The 23116-nt window shown below is 39.5% G+C and overlaps 3 protein-coding genes across 4 annotated transcripts in view; 1 reads left to right on the top strand and 2 right to left on the bottom strand.

Moving 5' to 3' along the window:
* Nucleotides 1–2504: 2504 nt before the first annotated feature.
* Nucleotides 2505–4204, bottom strand: LOC138032283 (tropomyosin alpha-3 chain-like). Its single transcript, XM_068879925.1, has one exon. It carries the CDS (start codon nucleotides 3802–3804, stop codon nucleotides 3031–3033), a length of 774 nt encoding a protein of 257 aa, XP_068736026.1. The 5' UTR covers nucleotides 3805–4204; the 3' UTR covers nucleotides 2505–3030.
* A 4781-nt stretch (nucleotides 4205–8985) lies between these two features.
* On the top strand, nucleotides 8986–12959 carry LOC138032658 (melatonin receptor type 1A-like). Of its 2 annotated transcripts, XM_068880368.1 has the most exons (2): nucleotides 8986–9111; nucleotides 11345–12959. In XM_068880368.1, exon 2 carries the CDS (start codon nucleotides 11424–11426, stop codon nucleotides 12393–12395), a length of 972 nt encoding a protein of 323 aa, XP_068736469.1. In that variant the 5' UTR covers nucleotides 8986–9111; nucleotides 11345–11423; the 3' UTR covers nucleotides 12396–12959. The 2 variants fall into 2 exon arrangements, with proteins under 2 accessions (XP_068736469.1, XP_068736468.1); XM_068880367.1 differs by lacking the exon at nucleotides 8986–9111 and having other exon boundaries at nucleotides 10830–12959.
* A 5959-nt stretch (nucleotides 12960–18918) lies between these two features.
* Nucleotides 18919–23116, bottom strand: part of LOC138033442 (octopamine receptor beta-1R-like) — a 10742-nt gene continuing 6544 nt past the window's right edge. The window contains exons 2-3 of the mRNA XM_068881184.1: nucleotides 22231–22350; nucleotides 18919–21282 (exon numbers count right to left, since the gene is read on the bottom strand). Coding sequence (XP_068737285.1) covers nucleotides 20269–21282; nucleotides 22231–22350 — 1134 coding nt within the window. The 3' untranslated portion in view covers nucleotides 18919–20268. The remainder of the gene's footprint in view (nucleotides 21283–22230; nucleotides 22351–23116) is intronic.

Here is a 23116-nt window from a genome sequence, read left to right as displayed (position 1 = left end):
CCAGCTCAGTGTGAAGGGTACGCCAACAAAAATATAAGGATCTGTTTGGGAATCTGAGGACCTGAAAAGATAATTTTACGTAAAAATTCTCAACTAAAAAGCCAAACGTTGTTGCCATTGTGGGTCGCTTCCTTCCTGCGGGTTATTTTCCAGATTCGACTAGAATTGAGCCCGTATCAGTTCCTCGTTTGTCAACGGTTATAAAATAGCAAGGCTGAACATTGAATTCTCACGAGGCCACCAAATTGAGTCAAATATTCCTGGATAAAATGTTCCCACGGTTACAATTCTACCCTAGAATTCAAGGGCAAAGGTTCAATCCGCTAGCCGCCGCAATGAGTTTTTGTTTGTGGCTTGGTAACGAGTCTTTGTTTGTCGTCCCTGACCATTTTTTTTTTAGGTTCCAGAGTTTTGAGGCAAACAACCGTGGACAATTTTCCTGTCGGTGTACGTTGGATCAGTGGCTTGATCTGATCGGCGTTATTTCAAGTTGAGAAACTAAATATTTTAAGCAAGAGCCGATACAACGTAGATTTGATTTTAGTGATGTACTATATTTCGGCTGGCCAAACCAGCCTTCTTCAGGTACAATGAGAGTTTACATTGAATTGCTTCTATGTACATATATATATATAGTAAATGGATGTTGACGTAATACTGGAACAAATGTGATAAAACATGGCAGTTACAAAGATTTTGAATTCAAATGAACACCGCCGCACTTTAGATAACGCTAACACCAAATCCAAACCTACTACAGTCGCAGAACATTTCCTCCCCTCTCCCCACAACATCTCCAAGGACATGCAATTAATCCCTATCGAAAAAATATTTTCTAACAGACTCGATCCGTAAGGCCAGGGAAGCTTTTTTAATTTTAAAAGGCAGGACAATTGATCCCAACGGTCTTAATATCCGCGAAGAAACGTATTAGATTTCAGTTTATTATTTTAGTGATTTCCGTTATTTTTCCGTGACTCTTAGTATTTGAATTCAAAATCTTTGTAACTGCCATGTTTTATCACATTTTTTCAAGTATTACGTCAACATCCATTTACTATATATATATATGTACATAGAAGCAATTCAATGTAAACTCTCATTGTACCTGAAGAAGGCTGGTTTGGCCAGCCGAAATATAGTACATCACTAAAATCAAATCTACGTTGTATCGGCTCTTGCTTAAAATATTTTTTTTTTAACCGAACTCAACGGTCGCCGTGTGGTGTTCAAAGTGTAAGAGGATTTTTTTCATCGTTTTATCGTTTCATTTGGGACACTAACAGCCGTCTGACGTCGCCGGCAGGGCTTCGATTGCGTGGCTAGAGGATTGAAATGAAAGAAAAACCTTTGCCCTTGAATTCTCTGCGAAATTGTAACCGTGGGAACATTTTATCAAGGACAGGAGCCCATCAGTAGCCCATCACCTGGCTTTCCTAGGTGAGGTAGCGTTTATCCCGACCTATCGGCATGACACTTTGCTCTCACGGTTCCTTTCTTCACCCAGGTGTGTAAATGGGTACCGGCGAATTTAATGCTGGGGGGTAGCCCTGAGATGGACTTGTATCCCATTCAGGGGGAGTCGAAATACTCCTAGTCGCTTCATGCCATGGAAACCGGGAAAAACTCTGGCCAAATGGCCCTTTCTCTCGTTTTCAACGAAATGATCAGTTTATCACTGAACCACGTACTTCATGATAGCAGAACCGGCTCTGTTACATGCCTTTAACTTTCCATTGGAAAAAAATTCTCATTGGTTTTCTGGAAAATCGTGCAAACTCTGTCCGATCTTCCAGACTTTTATTTGTAGAAAATGTCTACTGATCCATTTGCGAAAAATTACACTCGTCTTTTTCCTTTCAAATAAAAAGTGCTCCAGAAATCACTTTCACGGTCCAGTGAGGATGATGAAATATGTTTATTTTGTAACCATGGAAACGTACTCGTCTCAAAGCCCTTTTTTTTCGAGACTGAACTGAAACCCGGAAACTTGAAAGCTTGCGTGATTCCCATAGTAATGGCACAATTGACTTAAGGCATGGAGTAATAAACTTTAGTTTCTCGCGAACTTACTGTGCTTCACGTAATCAGCGTCAATTTTTTCTAAAACAAGTATTTTTTCAATCTTAGAAGGCTTAGTGAAAGACACCAACACGATAATCTATTTGTTTGTTTGTTGTTGGGTTTCTTTTTTTTGTGAGGATACAATCATAGGCATCTTGGCGTCACTTAAAAGCGGATATATTTAGGGCTTTCAGAAGAATTGAAATTCCAAAAGGGGTGAAATTTCATAAGGATTTCGGTTTAAAAAATTAGTTTCACTCTATAGGAGGTAGACGAACTAAAAGAGTGGTTTGGCAAGGCAACAAATGCAACCTCGAACTGTAGCCATTGAATGAAGACCAAAATTGAACTAGTCAGGAATGTCGTGTTGAGCAAAATCAAGTATATACTTTGATGTTTGATCGTCTGGGGGACTTGTAGGAAAAACACATTAAGACTGGTTAATGTTTAGTAATTTTCTTTAATCAGTAGATCGTACCACAAATATATTAAGTTCCTGAGTTTCGTAGCCGTATAAGAAAGGCAGCTTTATTTTCCGGCACACAGTCTACATCATAATTAATCCATATTCTATGCAATTGGGTACAAAAGAACAGCGCTTTTTGAATCCATAATCATAATTTGAACGTCTACAAATATTTTCATTTTTTTTTCTTTTGGTGTGTTGTTTAATTCCATACTTGGTGGCAAAATTGAGTTGCTCTGTTACAGGCTAATAAATTCATTTCCATTGAAAAAAGATAGCAGACGGTTAAACATATGATTTTATGGACTATTAAAGTTACGACAAATACGAAATTCCGACCTCTTGCGTGACAGAATTATGTAAACAAAAGAAGAAAATATTGCTCAATTGTTCACTTTTTAAAATGAAATTGCCTTTACTTTAGAATCTAACTGAAGCCCCTCGGCTGCACAAAACAAACTACTCTTTCAAATAACTGTACTTAACAAACACAATACTGTTTAGTAAAAGTTTGAGCTAAGTAATTCTCTTTTGCTAATTTGGAATTCTAAGTTACGTCTTTTATAGTTTTCTAAAGCTTGTCCTATCACGTCAATTTTTTTCTGTAATGTGCATTTCCTTCGCTCGGCATCTCTCTGGCGTAAAATAGCGCTCTTAATCTTCTCTCTCATGTTAACCATCTTGGCTTCCTGTTCAGACAATGGGAGTTTTGTTTCTTCATCTGGTTCTGGCAATCCCTCTGGTCTCTTCTCAGCGAGATATCGATGAACGGCAATCTTTTGACTCAATACAAACGCCCTATCTGACGCTTTTTGCGCACGGCGCTCGGCTTTCTCGATTTTCACCTCCAAAATCGCCTCCACCTTCAATAATCCTTTATTCATTTTCTGAACTTCCTTCGTATGCTGCTGGGCCTCATGTAGTTCCCGAATCTTTTGTTCAATGTCTATTTTACAGCCTTCCCAAACTTCTTTCACGCGGCCGTTCTCCCGTAACTTCTCCGCGATCTCATTTCTTCGACTGTTCTGCTGAGCAATACGAACTTCAACTCTTCTAATTTGCTCCTCTGTTTCCATCATTCTCTCGGACATAGCCCTCATTTTGAGTTTTGCAGACTGTTCCCTTCGCCTCGCTGCCAATGTTTCTTCTTTATACTTCTTGACCTTGTCTTCTGTTTCTTTTACTCCTAGTTTCAACTTGTTCATTTTCTCTTGAAATGACTTCCTGCTGACTTTACTAGCTTCCTTGTACGATTCCTGTACATAAGAAGCCATTTTTCCAAAGAAAGGACGCAAATCCCGGCAACAGATATTTTGCAAAATAATGAAATCTATGTGTTGACTCGATGCAGCGAATGATGTCCTGACCTCTTCTTGAACTCAGCGTGTGTGCGGTCTAATCAGATCTTTCTCTGATAAAGTCACAACTGGCGAATTTTTAAAATTGCACCAAACTATCATCCCAGAGCCTTTTTTGCTCGCTGCCCTGAAGCACGGACTAAATGCATGGATCCTTTTAACTATTTTAGACTTGAACAAACCGGTTGAATCGAGTTTTGCCGTAGGCCTTTTGCTTAACTTTGCGTGACTTTCGTGTAAGAAAGCCGACACCATGCTAAGGGCACGCTTAAGGAGGCGTCAAAGCGAGTTGAAATGTATCCTGTCAATATTCATAAATAAATAACAAAGTGGTTGAGTTTAACGAATTTTCATTTCGTTAGACCGTTTCCGAAGGAAACATGACAGCACACTTGCAGAATTATTCAGCTGTCAGTGGCCTTGAATTGGCAGTTGATAGACACCTATTATCTTTCCGCTAAGAAACGTATTAGATTTCAGTTTATTATTTACAGTCACTTCCGTTATTTTTCTGTCACTCGTAACCTTTGAATTCAAATTTGTTGTAATTGCCATATTTTATCACATTTTCCCAGTATTAAGTCAACATCCATTTACTATCAGTATATGTACATAGAAGAAATCTAATGTAAACTCTCATTGTACCTGAGGAAGGCTGGTTAGCCAGCCGAAATACAGTGCACCACTAAAATCAAATCAACGTTGTATCGGCCCTTGCTCAAATTATTAAGCTTCTCAACTTGTAATTACGCCGATCAGATCAAGCCACTGATCCAACGTACACCGACAGGAAGATTGTCCACGGTTGCTTGCTTCAAAACTCTGGAGTCTTCAGTCCCCTCCCCCTCCCCTGGTAACAGAAGAAGGAACAATCCCCTCCCCTGGTAACTGGGGAAGTGACACTTCGGCTTACAGGAAATCGGTTTCATTTGTAACCGCATCGAAATCGATGCGGTTACACCTTCCGTTTACACGACACCGATCGAAACTGTTATCGAAACCGCGTCGATTTAAAACCGCTGCCAAAAGTGGAGCGTTTTCAAAACAATGCGGTTTCATTTGTCGTGTAAACAGCGAAACCGCATCGATTTTAATACGGTTACTATTTTAGCGCGAAATTTGCATTGTTCAATTCAAAATAGTTAATTCAGCACGTAGTTCCCACGCTCCCTTATACCATCGCGACTTAGATTTTCTGGCGAAAACGGTTCCGTGTAAACACTTCCAAACCGCATAGATTTTTGACGCGGTTTCGAAGTCATGAAACCGTGTCGATGTGAAACCGCGTTCGTGTAAACGCTGCCTTATATGTCGCCTTATATAGTGACGCTTTTAAAAGATTTCGAGAATCTTATAAGCTGCATTTCTGGAGAAATCTGTGTAATACTTTATATTTGTTAAAGCAAGTTTTATTTTTTCGTTTGAAAATTCGTCGACGGTTTCATTTCAACAACAACACCAACAACAACAACAACATCAGAAAAGAACATTCAGAATACAGCAGTGATAAACGTCATGCGAGCGTTTGATTCTATTTATGAACATTTCATATATCCCATATATCATTCATTCGCTCACCTCTTACATACCCCGCGAGCAGTTGGTTTCTCCTACGCTTCCCGGGAGAAAAACCACTGCGAGCAACCGTTAGTTTCTTTGAGTGAGCCGCCGTCCAGCACCAAGGACGTATAAATTAAATTTGAACCGGTAAAACGAGTTAGTAAACTTGGGAGTTTGGCGCTTGCGCGTTCGTTCAGGGCGTAACTGCTGCGTTTGGGCGAGCCGGTTGTGTAGGGATTTCCCGCGAAATAAGACGAAGTGATGTCAAATACATCACGTGGGGTGTGACGTACTTCGCACATGCTCGATGGAAAATCAAACGGTTGCTCGCAGTGGTTTCTCTCTCGGGAAGAGTAGGAGAAACCAACTGCTCGTAGGGTACCTCTTACAAGGACACCCAACAAAAATTATTTCCCAAATGCATAATAATAGGCAAAAAAACTTACAAGAAAACGATACAAAAATTTTTTTGAGCTTTTTAACTTTGCTGGAAAAAAAAAAGTGTTCCGCTCTCCCAGGGTGACTATGAGCAAAATTAACAACTTATCAGCCAGCTGAATTTTCCACCGCGGAACAGATATTTTGTCCACTGGTCTTACGGGATAAAACTCGAACTCACGCAAGTGACCCGCGCTCCAAGTTGGCTTGATAATTAACTCGGGTCCCTGTGCAGAGCAGTGCAGCGCTATTGCACGTCATGAGATAGAACCTGTTTTATTTCCAGACTTTCTTCACCTTAAACTGCCTAAGTTGCTGCTTTACTACGATGGTTTTCAACTCGATCTCGTGTACTTGACGTTTATTAGTGAGTTTCCACCATAAAACTTCAGAAATAACGGTTTTACAACAAGAGAAATAGGCCATTCCAGAATTGCGCAGGGAACTGGGGCGAATTTCAAATTTGAACCAATCGATAAATCTGAGATTGGCCATCTTTCGAACAGAGAGCAGGTTACGGACTTCAAAACATAGTTAAAAATCCATGAAAACGTTCCTAATTTTGAGGCTACGTCCCAAAAACTATAAAAACTCTTTAAAAATTTTATCAGATTTGGGGCAACCGGAAAATCCTGTCATGGACCCACTACATGTATTTGGAAATAGTTGAGGTGAAAATCACTTTGTTTCCCTATTTTTGTGCATATTTCAAAAATCGTAAAAAAATTAAGAGTTTGTATGGTTTGGGGGAACGCAGCCTCAAAATTAGAGACGTTTTTATGGACTTTTAACTACGTTTATAAGTCCGTAATTTGGTCTCTGTTCAACCTAAAGGAATCAAATTATTTGGACAGATGGTCAATCTCAATAGGGCCGTTTATACGAGAGAAAATAAACTCCCGTGAACGTAGATTTTGTACCATTTATACGGGGTGTTCGCGTTTTATGTAAGCCGCGGCTTATTTTCTCTGGTATAAACGGCCCTAATGTTATTCTTCATGTAATGGTGTCAGTTTATTTGAAACTCGCCCCAGTTCCCTGCGCGATTCCGGAATGGCCCATAGAACAACAAATAGAATTAAATGACAAGCTTGTTTCCCGTAGGCTCAGTTGTACCTGTAGCCGGATCTCATGATCGGAAATCGTAATCCAAACTTCCAAACTTGTAACCGGCTCGACTCCAGTTCTGGAGCATTCAGGTTTTTATCCGGCTGAACGTGCTCGTGTCCCCAACCCCAAAATATTTTTTTCGCTGAAATGAACCTTTGCACCTGTTCGAAACGCATTGCGACCATTTTTTCATTTTTCTAACAAATCCTGCCATTTTATAGGCTTCGAAAGTTACGAAAATCCAAGCATCTTTTGTTCTCGGTCGTGAAACTACAAGGGCTGGAGGAACCATATACGGCCAGAATGAACAAAATGAGGAACAATTAACAAAGTCAATCCCCTTCACTAAAACGAAAGGTGTTGAGAACTTTAGCACTATCACAGAAGATCACGAATCGTGCTTTCCCAACTCAAAAAGAATTGTTAATTTCCTAAGAATGACACTGATTAATGATAGCAACTGAATGGAAAGTTGGTAAGATCATCGCAGTCAGTTGAGCAACTGAAATCCTGAAGAAACAGGGGCACCCAACGTCAATTTTCGGAAAATATCTGTTCGGAGGACGATTTGAGATCTAGAATTTTCGGAACATTTGTTCTAAAATTTCTTGCTTTCCTGCCTGTCCTAGGATTTTCGAACATTTAAAAAATGGTATAATTGCCCATTTTCAACGGATTTTTACCTTGGGAGCTATTTTTCTGGCTGAAATTTTCGAAAAGGTAAGTTTTGATCCCTATAATTTTCGGATCACTAGACTTTCCGCGAGGAAATCCGAACAGATAAAATATTTTTAGGGGATAAAAGTATGCCTATATCTACGGTTTAAATACCAAAATACGTTTAACAATGCTATGTTTAAGTGGTTATGAACTATATTCTCGTTGGGTGCCCCTGAAGAAATCAAGGCTTGACTCTTGTGATTGTGCTGCATCATTAGGGAGCCTTAGCAACGACGACGGGAACGGCAACAAGTACGTCATCTCAAAACATAAATTCGCGTTATTGTAATCACTTCGCGATTATTCCAAGCTTTTTAACATGACAATGATGTGGCAGTCCCTGAAAAATGAAACCGATCTGGGTCACGATCACGCGTAATTTAGGCGAGAAAATAAAAATTTATCCTCAAGGGCTGACGTTGTTATAAAACCTCAAATTTGGCTATTTCACGTTCCTGTTTCGCTGACGACGGCAAAGAAATGCACAAAAATGAAAACCACATGTGCAGAGCGTGCAAAGCTATTGTTTTTGCCTACTAAATATGCAAATTTGTGACGTTCTCGTTGCCGTCGCTGTTGTCGTTGCTAAACTGCTCCCTATTCTCGTTCCCTTACCGTAGCGTCTCTCTTTGAGTTTTGAAGCAAGCAGCCGTGACCGGTGGGCCTTAGCACCAAAAAAAAGGTCGTGCCGGCTACAACATAGACCGCTCTTATAATCGCAGCCAAATAAAATATTTTTTGTGTTAATGCTTAAAAGCCTTACTAGCCTCGCTACGACAAGCTGCATCAAGTGATGTAAAAGGGGCAGCCATTTATGAAAGTGGTATATGATCTCTCCTCTAAATCAACGATTATCGTTAATTCGTAATTTGTTTTGAATTTACTGTTATCATTAATTTAGGATACTGTGTCCCAGGACTTGTGGTAGCAGAGAAAATAAGGAAATAAAAAATCATATTCGTGGATTGGATTTGAACTCCAAGTTTCTATTCTATAGGGTCCGCTTCTTTCCGCTTCATCACTGAAGACCAAGACACCACTCTTTCACAAAAAAACATTTCTTAAGTTTCGCATAGAATATCGATCAATGCTATAGAGTAATTCTGCTGAAGCTAGATTAATAAATTAGGCCTAAGCTTTTATTTTAAAATGTTTAGCTTTGTCGTGAAATTTGGAAACCGACCTTTGGCAGCGAATCAACCTTTTGTTGCCACAGTACTTTGGTCTGCGGTATATGCAAACAAAGATGGCGGAAACAGTGCAAGAAGAGTTCGAGAGAAGACACAAGATCTGGGGATATAGAAGGATATGGAAGTAGAAAACGTTCGCAATTCAGTAGGACTTCATTTTTGCAATCTGTATTGTACAAAGCAAACACAGTTTGGAATTCACGAGGTGAGACTTTGTCGTGTACGATGCAACAAAACTCCTCTGCACCCTGTGACCTGTACTGAGTCACATGGTGTCATAGTCAAGGTCAACCTATCCTCCACCTCGAATTTATCTGATAGACCCAATTGCTAATTTTCTTTGAATTGACTATTATCGTTAATTTAGGACACTGTGTCCCAGGACTAGTGGGAAATGGTCATATTTGTTTGAAAAGACAGTGCAACTGTATGAAACATAGGACTCGAACCTGGGAATGTTTATTGTTTTTATCCGTCACCTAACGACGTGACCACCACATCGCTAGCTGTTCGGGGACATTACACAGGAAAATATAAGAGATTCCCATTTTTGGATATTTTAGGGTATTTTGAAGAATACCAATAAAAATCCCAAATTTGGCAAAGTGAGACAAGTCCCAACCAGGGAATTCCCAACCAAGTTCCCTGACTGGGACTTGTCTCACTCTTCCAAATTTGAGATTTTTGTTGGTATTCTTCAAAATACCCTAAAATATCCAAAAATGGGGATCTGTTATTTTTTCCTGTGTTATTTTTAACACTATTAATTTGATAATGCTATATTATCACTCGGCAACAAAGAATATTAAACACTGCTATAGGTCGGTTGCCAAACTTCACGACAAAGCTAAACATTTGAAAATCAAAGCCTACGGCTAATTAATCTAGCTTAGATCTTATTACTCTTCAGCAATAATATTCTATGTGAGACTGAAATAAATCTTTATTTTGAAAGATCGGTGTCTTGATCTTCAGTGGTAAAGTGGAGTGAAGCGTTTCCCATAGAGTTGAAGCTCCCGGTTCGAATCCTATCCACCGATATGATTTTTATCTTCATTTTTTTCCTCTGCTGCCACAAGTCCTGGGACATAGTGTCCGAATTTATCTGATATACACAATTCAGAGCAAATTAACAATAGTTTATATCAGATAACTTCGGGGAGAAGGACATGTTGTCAAGGTAGAGAATGGGCTGGCTGGCTAGCTGAGAGAAACGATGGGATCTTGAAACGAGAATGCCGCTGCATCTGAGCAAAAACCCCTTGGAAGCTGGTCAGTTGCGAGTTCAAGTTTAGCCACTGAAGAGGTGAAAGTAGAAATTTTCTTCAATATATGAAACTTCACCTAATCAAAAATGATAATTTAACTATTGTAGCTTTAACTAGTTTTCAGTTGCCATAAGTTTTTACTATTTAAATAAGGGTTTTTTCCTCAACGGTTACTTCTGATGATGAATGTTGACACACTCGAAACGTTAAGTGTTTTTTAAAAATTATGAGATTACTCATGTTTGTCACTGCTGTTTGTGTGTTATTTCTTTAGGAATTTATGAATAATTATCAATGAATTAGTAATCAGTAATTGATAATTAATAAATAATTAGAGTCTTCTCCTCCAACGTGTTATGATGAACAAGCGCTTTCATGGTAATGCGCGCTGTTGGTGGGCGCTATCTTTCACTTTGAGTAGCGTACATGAATTAGGGTTGCGTAATTGCACTTGCTAAAAGAACTGAGTCACGCTAACATGCAAAGTTAAGACGGTTAATTTTATCAAAATTACGGCTTCGGTTTTAATATCAAGTTGGTTTCTATGTATTTTGGATCGATTCTTTTCACAAATTAAGTTGGCATTGAACAAAACTCCGTTTTTGGCTGATGGAACGAGCTCCTTATGGCGGGAAATTCGTGCAAAGTTAAAAACTGAAATACGGGCACTAAACTGAAAGGAAATTCAGCATAAAGCGTTGCGTTGAGCCTTTTCTAGAAAAAAATAACACTAGAACATTTACCCATCTCGGTGGAAATGGAAAATGAAATCTTTCATTATTTTGTAAAAAAGGCTGAATGTAAAACGTAGAAAATGCCGTCATTAAGTGAAAGATCTCTACGTCCTATAGGAAACTGAAAGGTTTGGATTAAGATATGTAGCTGAAAATCTGCTCAAATTCAAACAACAACAAACAATTCAGTAAGTTTACACGCTGAAGGTGATATTATCGCCAATAACTGAATCTTAAAACGGGGTCAGTCTGCAGTACTTCAACTTTTGACTACAAAGCCAAAATTCGGAGCAAAACGTTTTCGCGCTGTTAAAGTAATGGCGGAGGACTTAGGCGCTCGTAGTCTTTATTTAATCATCGTAGAAGTTTGCTCGCTGCTAATCTTGAATATATTATCCTTCGCGGGAAATTCTCTGATATGTATTTCGGTTTTCAGTAACAAACGTCTTCGAACCACGACGAACCTGTACATCACCGCTTTGGCAGTAAGCGATTTACTCTCCGCTGTTTTTGTGATGCCATTAAGTGCGGGTGTGTTAATAAACGGCAGATGGATTTATGGTGGAGCGATACGCCAACTTCATGCTTTCTTCAGCCTGTTTGTCATCTATGTTTCGCCAGTGACTATGGGTTTGACAGCCGTAAACCGTTTTGTAAGAATGTGCAAGTCGGATCTGCAATACAACAAATTGTTTTCTATGCATAAGTCTCTCGTCTTGGTCGCAGTGGTGTGGATTTTTGTTGCTTGTTACACCACTGTTTCTTGCCTTTTTGGCTTACATGAGTTCGGATTTGTTCCAGGCTACGACGAAGATTCTATTGTGCACCTTAGCGAACTTGGAAAGATGATTCATTATGCTATAGTGCTCTCCCTGTTCTTTCTAACACCGCTAATGGCTACTATAGTTAGCTACAGTAAGGTCGCCAAAATGATCCGAAAACACAACTATTCGGCTTCTGCAACTCTTGAACGACGATCCAACATCCGAGCGATCATTGAACGACAACACAGTGGAAGAAGAAACTGCCTCAGTGCGCACGAAATAAAGTTGAGCAAATCCCTATTTGCAGTTGTTTTTGCGTTTATGATTTGTTGGATTCCATTTTGGGTCATTGTTATTCTGCGCCGATTTGATCTCGTAGCAAAGATGCCTCGAAACGTACAACTCTTCGGCATTTTTCTCTTTTATCTCTCCAATACAATTAACCCGTTCATTTATGCTGGCATGAACCCTGCTTTCAGAAGAGAATTTCGAAGAATCTTGCTCTGTAAACGATGGCGTCGCCGCGTTCATGTATCTACCAGCGCTGAGGGAAGGCTGACAAAATCAGATGATGTTGATGCCAACACGCACAATTCAGTTTCACTTCGCGTACAGCAAGGAGCGCAAGGGGCGAGAAATTTTAAAGCTAACTCAGCTTTGAACCATCTTCGTACAGTACGACGTGTAGACTTCGGGCCCTCCACATCAGAAACTAGCTGCTAATGAGATTAACTCGGTGAACTTATTGAAGAAACAGAATGGGCAAGAAGTCATGTTCGTGCGGGGCTGTCTGAAGAAAGTAACTGTTGATTGGAATAAATATGATTCCCAAGGGGCACGAATAATTTGCGGATCAAATTGAGCTTTGCGCTTTAAACAGACTTCTTTCAAGTTTTGTTGTTGGGAATGAATTTTTGGTTTTCAGACAGACAGTCACGTGCAAATGACACAAACGTTTTGCTTATCATTTGTGCAATCGATCTGCCGTAGCACTTTTATGTTTTTTTTTTGTACTCTTATGGTTTTGCTTCACGGAAGAGACTTTTTAATTACAAATATACACGATATTCTTAGTGATTGTAGTACAGATTATCTACAGTTGTTAAATGTTTAGTGTTTTTTTTCTCTCTTTCGAATTGCGAAAACGATATGGAAAAACTAAAACTTGGAAACATTTGTGTGAGAGTGTATACTCATGTGTAAGCACTTGGTTACCAGTTGGCACGTTTGAAATCGGGATTATCGAATATTGATCCAATTCGTCTTCAAGACTTCGCCGGGCTTCGTGTGACCCGAAGCATCCACAAGCAAATACTATAACTGCCTGGCATTTCAGCTCTAACTCTGTGAATTAAAGTCAAGCTTCGGCTGTCGTATAATTGTTGAGGGCGTGTGTGATGATAACTTTTGAAAGAAATGTAAATGAAGCGGGCTAGAGCGGTTTTCAATTGAGTGTCGAAAGTAATTAGTGAATTGCTTTGGTTTAAGATTACTTCACTCAGTGATTGGTTCAAAGTTCTCGCGCCACTTTTTCAACCAATCAGAAGTGAAACCAAAACCAATCGTGGCTCGCGCTTGCACATTTTCCCGCGCTTTGTGTCGGCTACGTGTAATTACTTCGAGTTTTGATTGGTTTACCGGATTTGTCTCCGTCCTTTTTGATTGGCCAAAGTAATTACTTTGGTTTTGGTTTTACGATACTCGATTGAAACTCGCTCTATTGACAGAAGGGAGAAATGATCTTCACACTTATCTGGATTATTTAGGCAATTAGGGACCTTTAAGGGAGGACGACGCCTGACGGCTACAAAAACGCGTTGTCTAAAAATATTATTTCCATTATTGTAATAATTTTTCGATCACTCCGAGTCGCTCGGAATGGAAAATGAGTGTCGATATTCCAGAAATAAAATTGTCGGTGAGAACGGTGTGGATGTATAGAGCAAAAATTGAGAATTGATCGTCAGGTGCTCACATCCTCCACATTAGGGCCGTTTATACGAGAGAAAATAAGCCGGGGCTAACTCTGGCCGAGGCTTACGTAAACCGCGACCACCCCGTATAAATGGTACAAAATCTACGTTCACGGCTTTCTCAAGCCGCGGCTTATCCTGGCCGGGGAGTTTATACTAGTATAAATAGTTCCTTTCGCGGCTTACGTAAGCCGCGGCCAGAGTAAGCCGCGGCTTATTTTCTCTCGTATAAACGGCCCTAATACCTCAAATTTGGTGAATTCACGTACGCAAATGTAAAATGCGCACGTGCAGAGCGTGCAGAGCTGTTTTTTTGCTCATTGTGGCGTTTCTCGTAGCCGTCTTTGTCGTCGTCCTTACAGAAGCCTGGTTTTCACTAGCGACGCAAGCACAACCGTATAAGAGCGCTTATTTCACCGTGAAAACAGGGTTGACGCAAGCATAAGCACAAGCCCAAGAACAAGCACAAGGATCACTTTTTTTTCCTTTCCCTTTGGCTTGTGCTTATGTTTGAGTTCGCTTGCGTCGTGTGAAAACGAAACGCAGCATAAGCACAAGGAAATTTGTTGCGTCTGGCCAATTAGAGCACTCGTTCAAGATTCCCTGTATCTGAACATTTGAGCAAAATGGCGGATGCCGTGGTTGATTTTGATGCTTATGTCGACGTTCGTTTTCACTGGCAGTAGCTGCTTATGCGGCTTGGGCTTGTGCTTGCGTCGCTGGTGAAAACCAGGCTTTCAGTTCCCTAGTGTCTCCTATAGACACTCTTATAGACAACGGGATTCGAACCCATGACCTGAGCTATGAAGCCAACTGTGTGGTTTCATATTTGTTGCACAAGCATCGCGGAAGTCGTGAGTTCGAATCAAATTGAAGCCATCTGAATTTTTGAGGTGTCCATCAAGTGCGAGGATCACATTTATTTCATTCATCAGTCCTTTTGCGGGAACAAATGAACCCAACAAATTGACCTTCTCCCAACTGTTTGGCTTCCTAGCTCAGTGGGTAGAGCATTACACCTGTATCACAGGGGGCATGGACTCGAATCCCCTTGGAGCTACCTGAATGTTTCAATTTTTCTTTACCAGGGATGAAACCTGAAGGGTTGTGACACGGGGTTACGGTTTATCGTCCCTATCCGAGAAGACTTATAATTAAGAGTGAAAGGAAAAAGTGATCCTCGCAGTTATCTGGACAATTTAAGTAATTGTCTCTTTTTTTTTTCTCAGTGCGTGAGCACGCGGAATTTTGCGAATACTGCATGTGCACTCTGATTGGCTCTGGGAGCGGGCGGAATTTTTCTATCTTGTCCGTCACCCCTGGCGGAATCCTAGCCCTGGTTGCGTGAGCTTGTGTAATGACCTTAAATTTCCATATTTTGACACCGAATCCGTTTACATACGGAAGTAAGTGTTTCAAAACAGATTTTTATGAGACAAGAAGAGTGGAAATAGAATGCAAAGAAAATATTTCTCTTCAGGGAAACGTTCAGTTTGTAAGTCGCTTACTGCATTCGCTATCAAGCGCGGTGCGAGTCAACAATTAAAAAAGTGATGCCAGAGAGGACGACAGAGAGAGAGAGAGAGAGAGAGAGAGAGAGAGAGAGAGAGAGAGAGAGAGAGAGAGAGAGAGAGAGAGAGAGAGAGAGAGAGAGAGAGAGAGAGAGAGAGAGAGAGAGAGAGAGAGAGGTTATTTACCAGCTAAGGGTCGGTCCGTATAGCGAAAAACTGTGACCTCGGTCTTAAAAATGTTGCCGTGGGCAGCTTTTTTAAGACCGAGGTCACAGTTTTTCGCTATACGGACCTCCCAGCTGGCAAATAACATATATTTATGCCTGTGGACACACCGTTAACTCAGTTAAGGCAATGCTCGCAAATGAGCATCTTCCTTGTTCGTGGCACGACGGAATTTAATAATATCTGGCGCATGCAGTCCGTGCAGTAGTTAGCATTCTGTTCTGTTCTGCGTGCTTTTTACAGATTAAAAGCATGGACATGACGTCACGGCGGCCATTTTTAAACAACAAATCTTCTTTTCACAGCAACGTAAAAAGCAGTGAAAGGAAAATGAAGGAATTGCTCAAGCACTGCGCATAACTGGCGTAAGTTCAAATAGCATGACCCTTACTCTTTGCTAAACTAAATATATTATTTACTAAGTGCCAAGGAGCAAATTATTTTTGTTTTCATGGTTAACAACTGAAGTGTTTTCTTGCCAAAAAGTTGTTTGAGTTCTTGAATGTTGAATTGTTCATAAAATGCCCTCTATTATGCTGCTGTTGTTTGTTTTCAGATTTATAATGCTACTCAGCTTGTTCATTGGGAATAGCCTATTTTGCGTATGAAAATTGGTTGTGAGTTAATTTAGTCAAAGTAAATTAACCCGCACCATAAGAAAGGTTTCTGAGCTGATGTATCTAGCGTTAGTCCTTTGTCAGAGCGAAACCTTTCCTTAATAAGACCCGGGGAAACGGCTTCAACTTTTGCTTCATTAACATCCGTTCGATTTTGTTGAACGATGTTGAACGATGTTGAACGATGTTGACTGCTGGGGTGGGCAAACGCTGGCGGCATCTCATCATCAACATTTGATTCAACAAGAGGCCTTTTATTCGGTCTGAGCCTGCAGTCACGTTTGTCACTATGGATACGGACATGGATACGTCATTGACAGACCGATTAGTGCGCACACGCATACCCAACAGTGTTGAAAGAGGGGAGCAAAGAGCCTTTACGTCATTCATCATTCGCGATCACAAAAGAAATGTGGAATGGTTCCAGAGTTTTGAGGCAAGCAACCATGGACAATCTTCCTGTCGGTGTACGTTGAGAAGTTAAATATTTTGAGCAAGAGCCGTTACAACGTAGATTTGATTTTAGTGGTGTACTATATTTAGGCTGGCAATGAGACTTTACATTGGATTGCTTCTATGTACATATATTTAGAAAACAGTTCTAAGAAAATACGCACGCTGATTGGTTAAAAATCGTGTTTCAATATCCCTGTTTAACAAAATCGAACGAATGTTAAAACAAAACCAACCCCATCATTCATCTATTTTGCTTATGGTTGGTTTCTATTACTAATCAATCATGGATAGTTCCGGTCCTTTTTGGGGGTTAACGGCAAGTTTGACAGTTAATTTGAAATTACAGTTTGTTCGTTTGCTCCCAGAAAGGACTGTAGCTACACGGAATCACTAGGAAAAAACCATTAGCAAAATAGGCTATTGATTCAACTTTATCTCTGCTTTTTCTTTCAATGGATACTTTTTAAATTGTATTCTCAGTAAAAACAAACTGTCCTTGTCTGTCTTTTGTAAATTTGCTCCTTGGCAAACAAACAGGAAGAAATATGTTGAAAATAACAAACGGAAAATTCATTCCCTTACTTATGTCAATCTGAACCAGTAATAATTAACCTTAAGTATTGAACTTTTTCATTGTCTTGCATTGTCTTTAATTTTAAATTTGTATTCGACATTAGGAGAACGCAATTTCTAATCTTGGGTGTCCTGTGCATAGTGTGAATTAGCAATTTTTCGTTTTTCGTTCGTCTGCTTTTTTCAGAGCCATCTTGAATTACATCATACGTGCATTCGCATCTTAGCAACGAAGACACTTCACAATCAGTGATTACTCCTATATTCGTGTCTCCTAAATTAAGTGATCAATGGTCAGGATTACAATGCATATGGCATGTAGGAATCGTATATCTCAATGGTCTCACATCCAGATTCCAACCCCGCCCGACAGGGATTAACTTCAGTGACCTTTTATCGTGATAGCATCCTTTAATGGAAATACAAGCACTGAAGCAATCTCAGTGTTAATAGTGATCACTGTCAAGCTGAAGTCTTTCTCATATTATTTACTTAATGTAGACAGCAATTCAGCGGCGCTTTAACTTGCTGTGAAAGAAAATTAAAGTGACTGACTCGGAAATGATCAACATGTCATGTTACTCGATTCCATTTTATTTTCGTCAATTTTTCTGGGTCAATAGTATTTGACAATACTATTTGTTAAAAAATACATTTTCGCGTAGTTTTATCAGGAATGCAGCAGTCTGCTTGACTTTCATAAATAGTATTTGACAAGTAGCCACATGTACTCTCAGGGATCTATTTACGTTGTATCGTTTCCTCGGAAATGAGGCGTAGTTATTTTTTACCACAACTTACCTTCTTAAATCAAACAAATCGCACTTACTTATGATTCAGAGTGTAGCCAAGGGCAAAATATTTTTAATCCTGTCGCATGAGTAATAATACTCGGGATTTAAGAAGTACATGTTCTTATCCACAAACCCTCGGTCCTATAAGATCGTTTTTTTTCCTACCCTTCTTCCTTGCTTTCAAAGCGACTGTGGAACGCACCTCAATAATCCGAGATTACTATTAGTTTTAAAAGTCTTTTATCTTTAGAACTGGGATTTAGTTCGATTTAGTTCACAAGCTTGGAGTTAAGGGATCGACTTCTGTAGTTCCTAGACGACTTAAAATGATAAAGAAAGTTCAAAGTAATTCTTGAGATGACCGTGCATGTATACCCTCGAAAATTCTGATACTGTTTTAAATGTTACTGTAGGTAGTATTTGACTATTGTGCAATCTAGATAAAGAACCGCTGACCGCAGACAGTTTGGCTCAGTTGGTTGGGCATCGGACCATTGTGACATCTGCAAATGATTAGGCTCTCTCTCTAGTTTTCTCGAATGTGGACGATAAACCGTAGGCCCCGTCTCACAACCCTTCAATGTCCATAATCCCTTGAGATGTAAAAGAACCCACACACTATTCGCCAGGAGTGGGTTGGGCATGGAAATCCCGGTGTTGTGGTCTGTCCTATGTGGTATAGCTATTTAGTTGATCTACTGGTATAGTGCATTCTGAGTTAAAGTATCCAATTAAAGCATTAAAGCATAAACATTGACCAAACGAGTCAGATTCAAGAGATAGATTTAACATTTCGTTTACGTATAGGTGCCAAACCGCAAACCGCATAAAAGCATGCATTCCTTAATTAATTCTGAAACCAAAGAAGTTTCCTTAACTTTTGGGAAAACGAAAATTTCAGCCTGCGTTTGCCTAATCAAGGAGGGAGAGGAGGGGGGAGGGGGGGGAGCTTTTTTTCCTTTAAAAATTAGGAAGTGTTTTGTACTGCAGGAAAAAATTACAATCGGTCTCAAATTTTGCCCTATGGCTTTCTCGCAAGTTCACGCAAAAGGAGTTACCACGTGAAATTCAATCTAAATAGAGTAGATGCGTATCAATTTTTCAGATGATCTTTACTCTTCTTATAATTTTTATTCTACACTTAGACAACATTGGAACTAAACCATTTTAAATCATAATTCATTACAATTGTAGCTTTCCTTAAATTTACACATTTCCAATAAAGTTTTTATTTTTGTATTTTGATCTTAACTATCTCGTGGCGTACTTGTAAACTAGCTTTTAACTAACTGTACCGACCACGTTAATAAAGTGATTGACTGATTCGTGTGAGTCGTTTGCAACTTGCACGAGTCTTGGGTTTTCTTGTCAATCAATTAATTTATATATCGATTTAGCCAAGCCTCAAAGCGGGGCTCCAGTGTTATTTACTCTTGCAATATTATTATATAACATGACTTGAGCCTGCGATCCAATCGAAAACCAGTACTTGGTCAGCAGTCAACTTTTAAAAAATACAATTAAGCTCGATGAGTTTTAAACTTGAGCCCACGATATGCTCACATAATACTGGTGAGCAGGTACCCTGTATTGACAGGTGTCAATTAACTATAATATGGATGTCCAATATCAAAGATGAAGCCGCCAAAAAACGCGGGTTGCACCACCAAATTTTACATTAGCACACATGGAGGGGTGGACGTACGCTGACCAATCTCACCAATGGTGCTCCTCGCGCGCAGAACTCTGCTATCAATGGATTAATCAATCAATCAATCAATCAATCAATCAATCAATCAATCAATCAAATTAACCAAACTTCCTCTTTGATTATTTTGATTAAAAGCTAAAATTTTGCTTTCTGGCAGGGAATAATTATTCAAGTAAATCAGTGGATTATCTGCTAATACTAATTGACAATTAAGCCATATTAACGAAAATGAGCTTATAGGTCAAGAGCTACCTTTCACACTCTTACAGTTGTGTTATATCCTATACCAAAGATTTAACCCTTTGACTCCCAGGAATGATCGATACGTAAATTCTCTTCACAATTTCAATGAAATGTCAGTCAGACCATAGTTAATAGCAGACAGGTATTGAGAATGAAGAATATTATCAGCTTAAGAGGTGTGATCTTAAACACCGAATTCTTATGACTACCTAACAAAGAAATTCATGCTACTAGTTAGGAGAATGAACGTTTCGATCGGGGGAGTGGAAGATCTAGAGTTGATTCCATAGTTTTGTGCTCCTTTGATATGTCGAATCGATATAAAGCCGAAACTTGCATTAATTACACATTACATTGTATACATATTGTTGATGCTCATGTGTAAAGTGGAGATTTAAAGCTTCTCTTATCTTGCTAGTCGGAAAAAAAATTGATTCACTTCCGAAAGAAGAAAAATCCACACACCACTTTAGTTTCGGATTGTTTTTAAAAGTCAATTTAATTCAGTTTCCTTGGATGTTTCAGAATCATCAACTTTGCCTTTCCCGCTGTCACTTAGAGAGGCTACCATGTCTCGAAAACGTTCAATGAAGAGAATTTTGCGAAATTCTCTGCGAAACTCGGGGTTCATTCCAGCATATATGAGAGGGTTAATTGTATTGGAGAGATAGAAGAGAAATAAACAGAAGAGTTCGATGCTTCGAGGCATCTTTCCCACGAGACGAAATCGGCGCAGAAGAATAATGATCCAAAACGGGATCCAGCAAATCATAAAAGCAAAAACAACTGCAAAGAGGGATTTGCTCAGCTTTATTTCGTGCGCACTGATGCCAGTATTAAGAGATTCACCGCGAATTGCGTTGTGTTGACGAATCTTCTGAGCGACTTTAGTGTAGCTCACTATGGTCGCTATTAGCGGCATTAAGAAGAACAGTGAGACAACAATGATGTAATGAGCCGTCTTACCACTTTCACTCAGGTGGGCAATGGTGCATTGGGCGTAACCCGGAACAAACTCGAAAGCCCAGATTCCGGACAAGCGAGGGATACCCGTGTAACAAGCCACAAATGTCCACGCGAACGCAAGCAAAAGTCGCGATTTCTTAACTGAGAACAGTTTTTGATATAGCCGATCCGACTTGCAGATTCTTACGAAGCGATTAACGGCTGTTAAACCCATGGTTACAGGCGAAACATAGATAACAAACATACTGAGGAAGGCATAAAGTTGGCAAATTGTTCCACCGTAAATCCATTTGCTGGTGATCAACACTCCCGTACTCAAAGGCATCACGAAAACAGCGGAAAGCAAATCACTCACTGCTAAAGCGATGATGTACAAATTTGTCGTGGTACGAAGTCGCTTGTTTCTGTAAACCGAAATACAGACCAAGGTGTTTCCAACCAGAGACAAGCCATTCAGAATGACAAGCCACATAACTTCAAATACGGTTAGAAAAAGACTCCGCGAGCCTAAATCATTCGCCATTCTATCGATACGTCTGTGCTGTTCTTATTAAGAGCACCGGGTCAAATGTTTTGTAGTGAAACTTCAACAGTCGATTATCCTTAATGTGAGAAGTTTGTTCGTCTGTTTGCCTTCTCCAAAACACTGGTTTTAATGGCTACGATACCAGTATATAACAGTAAACGATACCTGAGCGAATATTGCAATATTTGACCAACTGGTATTGCAAGTAGGGAACGACGTTCCCGATATTGCGTTCTGTCCTATATATAATACAGCTTTTCGAAACACACTTGAATATGTTTGCGTAGTATTGCAATATTTGACCAAGTGTTATTGCTCGAAATACTTGCAAGAAGTCCGATATCTGGCTACAGTACCACTGGTCAAAATCACTTTGCCGGAGTAAACGTAATTGCATGGCAAATCACTTTGGCTGAGTAAACGTAATTGCATGGCATAATCAAACCCTACATCGATATGATACCTTCCATCTATATCACTTTATTTATTGCAAATTTGTTGATCAACCTAATTGTGCATTTTAAGTAATCTCTCATTATTTTTTATCACAATTTGATCATGTTCCACGGGTATGCAGTCCATTTGAGAGGAATGAAGCACGTCCCGACGCCAACTTTAATGAGGTGGTCCAATCTCAAGACTTTCCTTTAGTTGATAAACACAAAGTTTGTCTGGAAAAAATGGAAATTAGTTTGGAGACGTAAGTCTTCATATTATAGTTTACAATAAACAAATGTTGACCAGGGCAACACAACTAAAATTATTATTTTATTACTTTTATTTTTAAATTTTTGAAAAAGTATATTTATACACATACCTACATTTACACAAACGAGCACTACGATCATATGAGCCAAAAACGACAACAACAACAAAATAACCGGTTAACATCGCACAGAACAATCAGCAATTACTCCGTAAAAATTTTCAATACCTTTTCCGATTTCCTTAATCTAAAGTTACCTTTCCCCTCTCTCTCGCGATATGGAGCTCATTGCTGTGAATACGCTTTGTTCTGGCAATAAAACCGCTGAGCAAAAGAAGACTTCCATTGCATTTTCTTGAATAAAGACTAATATTTCCCTGTCAATAGAATGAGATCAATTAAGAGAAGATTTTCTTCCATTTCAAACTTACCAGAAATTAAATCAGTTAAATTTAACAATGCAATACAGTCGGGTTTTGTTGTGTTTAATCCAAGACAAGACAACATATTTTTATTACCGCTAAAGTTCGATGCATGAGTCGGAGGAAGAAACTATAAGACTTGGTGTGAGAAATGATTTCGATGTTCCCTTACCCGTAACATCACTGATATAACTGATAAATATTGCTGCAGAAGCGAAGCCAATTCTTGTTTCTAGGTTCAAGAATTGGACAAAGGATTTAACGATAGATAACACTTACAACGGATACGGAGCCTGCGTTTGCAGGCTAGAGAACACTCGGAAAACGATAAAAACAGCCATGAATTCTGGGTTGAAATCCCATCTGGAACTCGGGTTTTTTTCCGAATTTCTAATATATGCAATTTCACAACATATCATTCTCACATTTGTGAATATTGCAGGCGATTCAAATGGATTTCAACGACTCCTCCTTGATGAAGAGATCATTGGCGGCTATCTTTGGTCGCAGACTGTCTTGGGGAAAACCGCGGGGAAGAGATAGAGGTAAATAATTGTTTACTAACATTTTTTTCGATAGGAGAGAAAAAAAGCTAAACAAATGGGATTAAAGCCTGGTTTCCATACGATCATCTGGATCATCCCTATCACGCCAGTCGTTTCAAATAATGTTCAGAGGCGATCGGGACGATTATATTATGGAAACACTTCTCAGACGATCG

Source organism: Montipora capricornis, chromosome 14 (assembly GCF_036669925.1).
Source record: "Montipora capricornis isolate CH-2021 chromosome 14, ASM3666992v2, whole genome shotgun sequence".
Lineage (NCBI taxonomy): Eukaryota > Metazoa > Cnidaria > Anthozoa > Scleractinia > Acroporidae > Montipora > Montipora capricornis.
The sequence above is the reverse complement of the archived record's forward strand: the minus strand, read 5'-3'. Positions and strand labels throughout refer to the sequence as shown.